The sequence below is a fragment of the Nycticebus coucang genome, chromosome 20 (assembly GCF_027406575.1).
Source record: "Nycticebus coucang isolate mNycCou1 chromosome 20, mNycCou1.pri, whole genome shotgun sequence".
NCBI classification, from domain to species: domain Eukaryota; kingdom Metazoa; phylum Chordata; class Mammalia; order Primates; family Lorisidae; genus Nycticebus; species Nycticebus coucang.
Genome location: NC_069799.1, coordinates 28,059,495 through 28,062,820, shown reverse-complemented (window position 1 = coordinate 28,062,820; position 3,326 = coordinate 28,059,495). Strand labels below are relative to the sequence as shown.

General features: G+C 40.0%; 1 protein-coding gene across 1 annotated transcript; it reads left to right on the top strand.

Moving 5' to 3' along the window:
- The first annotated feature begins 1,583 nt into the window (after positions 1-1,583).
- On the top strand, positions 1,584-2,546 carry LOC128573000 (olfactory receptor 2T29-like). The gene has a single exon (XM_053573200.1). The coding sequence runs from the start codon at positions 1,584-1,586 to the stop codon at positions 2,544-2,546; it is 963 nt and encodes a 320-aa protein (XP_053429175.1).
- Positions 2,547-3,326: the final 780 nt, after the last annotated feature.

Here is a 3,326-nt window from a genome sequence, read left to right as displayed (position 1 = left end):
AGGAAGTAGGAACTGAAGCCAGAGATATTTCAGTGCTGCTCAGTTTTTACTCATGTATCTCGCTTTCCATGAATAATTGATCATGGCAGGCAACAAAGCAGATTATGGCTGCAGAAACAACTAAAGCCTTGTCTGGTAAGCAGTAATGACCTTGGTTCTTCTTCCCTGAGATGTAGTATGAATGGTGGGAACTTTAAGGAGATGAACTTGGCGGCCACTGTACTAGACAGAAAGAAGGTGGGATTCTCCATAAAGCCCTGTGTTACCAGGGTTAAAATGAGAAAGGCACTGTATATTTATTCGTACTTATATGTGTGTGTATATATGTATAAATATGATTGAAGTTATACACATTTATATAAATAATTTATCAAATTAAAATTAGTTTTTAAAGTAGATTGTATGCTCTGCTTATTTGTTTGTTATTTTGCAGATATTTTCCGATTTCATTTTGGAAATCAAATTCTTAAATACTCACTACAACTGGAGAGCTGAAGTAATACACATATGACAAGACAAAATGGTAGCAGCTATCTCTTAGGTAGGTTCTGCAGATATTGTTTATTTATCTCTAACTGGAATTATCCTAAACACTTCCATTACTGTATATCATTTAATTCTCAATGCACCTGTGATCAAACATTATTCTTATCCTCCTTTTGTGTATAGTAGACAGAGAAATGGCAGACAGAAGGGATGCTGGACCTATGGCCACAGTCCAGCTGCAGCATAGAGTCCCCAAGGGAACCTGAAGACCCTTCCCTGCTCATGAGAATGTGAGGCTTGCTCCACACAACCACAGATTCTCACAGCATAGTGTAATTGTATGGGCAGTGGGGGTTCAAATGTTTAGTATAGATTTTTTTTCCCAATTTATGCTTTAGATACTATCTGAATCTTTCTTACATGGGATACACCTCTAAATGTTTTTAATTCCATTTATATTCTTAAACCATAGAGGTTAAGTTCATACTTCAACAACAGAAACTTATAAAATAATGAGTTTGATTTCTCTTTTTTCAGTGGTTCAATCTTTGTGTTAGCACAAGATAGTGATTCTTCAAATTTCCAGTATTTGTTGACAAACAACACTATATATATTTTTCTTTCTTTGTTCTTTCCTCATTCATGGGGAATAATTGCAAACCCCAAACCCCATCATGAATGGGGCTCAATGGGTTACCCATGCCTGCCAGTGTACGGTAGGCACACACTGAACCAGTCAGTGTAGCACGTGTGTAGCCCTGGACCTCTAAGGGCATCACAGACCTGTTATTGCTCAATCTTGGGTGGCTAGATGCCACTTGTCCCTCTAAAAAGTTGGGAGACAAATGACACTACCTTTAGCAATGTTTATGACCATAAACTGTGGCAACCTGTCTGTAAGTTACCAACTCATTTGGCCCCATTGTGAATTTTTAGTTTGTTTCATCAATTTGTTAAATTACAGATCATTTGTAATCCCAAATCCTCCAGCCCACAGGATTTCCTGCAGTTAGCAGTCAGGCTCCTGCACACACGTGAACACTCATTGCATAGTGTTGCCCTCTGCATCAGCTCAGAGGGTTGCTTACATTAACTCCATGGACAATACTAATTGGATCGTCAACCACACTGGAGGATCAGATTTTATCCTAATGGGACTCTTCAGTCAATCCAAAAATCCGGCGATGCTGTGTGTGGTCATTTTTGTGGCTTTCCTGACGGCCTTGTCTGGAAATGCTGTCCTGATCTTTCTAATATCCTCTGACGCCCAACTCCATGCTCCCATGTACTTTTTCATCAGACAGTTGTCTCTCATGGATATTGTGTACATCTCCATCACTGTGCCCAAGATGCTTATGGACAAGGTCATGGGTGTGAATAAGATCTCAGCCTCTGAATGTGGGATGCAGATGTTCCTCTACTTGACACTAGTAGGTTCAGAATTTTTCCTTCTAGCTGCCATGGCCTATGACCGCTATGTGGCCATCTGCCATCCTCTCCATTACCCTGTTCTTGTGAACCATAGAGTGTGTGTCTTCCTGGCCTCTGGCTGCTGGTTCCTGGGCTCAGTAGATGGCTTTATGCTCACTCCCATCACTATGACCTTCCCCTTCTGCAGGTCCCGGGAGATCCAGCACTTCTTCTGTGAGGTCCCTGCTTTGCTGAAGCTCTCCTGCTCAGACACCTCACTCTATGAGATTCTCATGTACCTGTGCTGTGTGCTCATGCTCCTGATCCCTATGACCATCATCTCAAGCTCCTATTCATTCATTTTCCTCACCATCCACAGGATGAATTCAGCAGACGGCCAGAAGAAGGCCTTCGCCACCTGCTCCTCCCACATGACCGTGGTTATCCTCTTCTTTGGGGCTGCCATCTATACCTACATGCTCCCTAGCTCCTATCACACTCCTGAGAAAGACATGATGGTGTCTGTCTTTTATACCATCCTTACTCCTGTGCTAAACCCTTTAATCTATAGCTTTAGGAATAAAGGTGTCATAGGGGCTCTGAAGAAAATGTTGAGGATGGGACCTATCTTTCAAGAAACTATAAAGTAGACAATTTAGTAGTGATGATTTTGTCTCCTTTTCTCTCTATGTCAGATGTTTAGGATTTTATGCTAATGTTATTTCTTAGACTCTCTTACCATGCTATCTCATATCACAGTTTTTCCTTTTTTATAAATGATTTCACTGTGCTGGAAAAGCTTTTCAGTTTTACATTCTCTGTTCACTCAAAATTCTTATACTATTGTATTGATGTTACATTTTCAGAAATTGATAACTGCTCTTTAATTTTGTAGAAGAATATGCATAATAAAATATTAGAGGAAAACATCTCATAAGGTGCTCAACTGATGAGAGAGAAAGGGGGAAGGGAGAGAGAGGAGCACTGAAGTAAATGGAGTACAATGTTGACAATAGGTGAGTCTAGGTAAAGGATATTTAGGTATTAATTGTACCTTTTTATTATTTTTCTGTACATTTGAAATTGCTTACAAATGAAGAATTAAATATCAGACTTTTATCCTCTCCCCTGTATTATTTTTTCCTTTCTGAGAGATAGTAATGTGACATAAGATCATGGAAATCATGCTCATTGCAATGTGCCTAATCATTACTGAGAAAATCCACTACTTGTCTGCCCACCTTTGTTGAAAACTACCATTTTCTGAGTGCTCCAAACCTGACGGTATCTAGTGCGTGGTATCTCTCTGAAATAATTAGTACCATGTGGCAGATTGAAGATATAAGCCCACATAAGGGGCTATCGGAAAAATAGTACACAAGAAAGATTTGGGGATAGTTGCCTGTCCAAGGTGGCATCTGAACTGACAT

Excerpts from the sequence above, each read along its gene's own strand:
- LOC128573000 (XM_053573200.1), top strand. The coding sequence starts at position 1,584 with ATGGACAATACTAATTGGATCGTCAACCACACTGGAGGATCAGATTTT.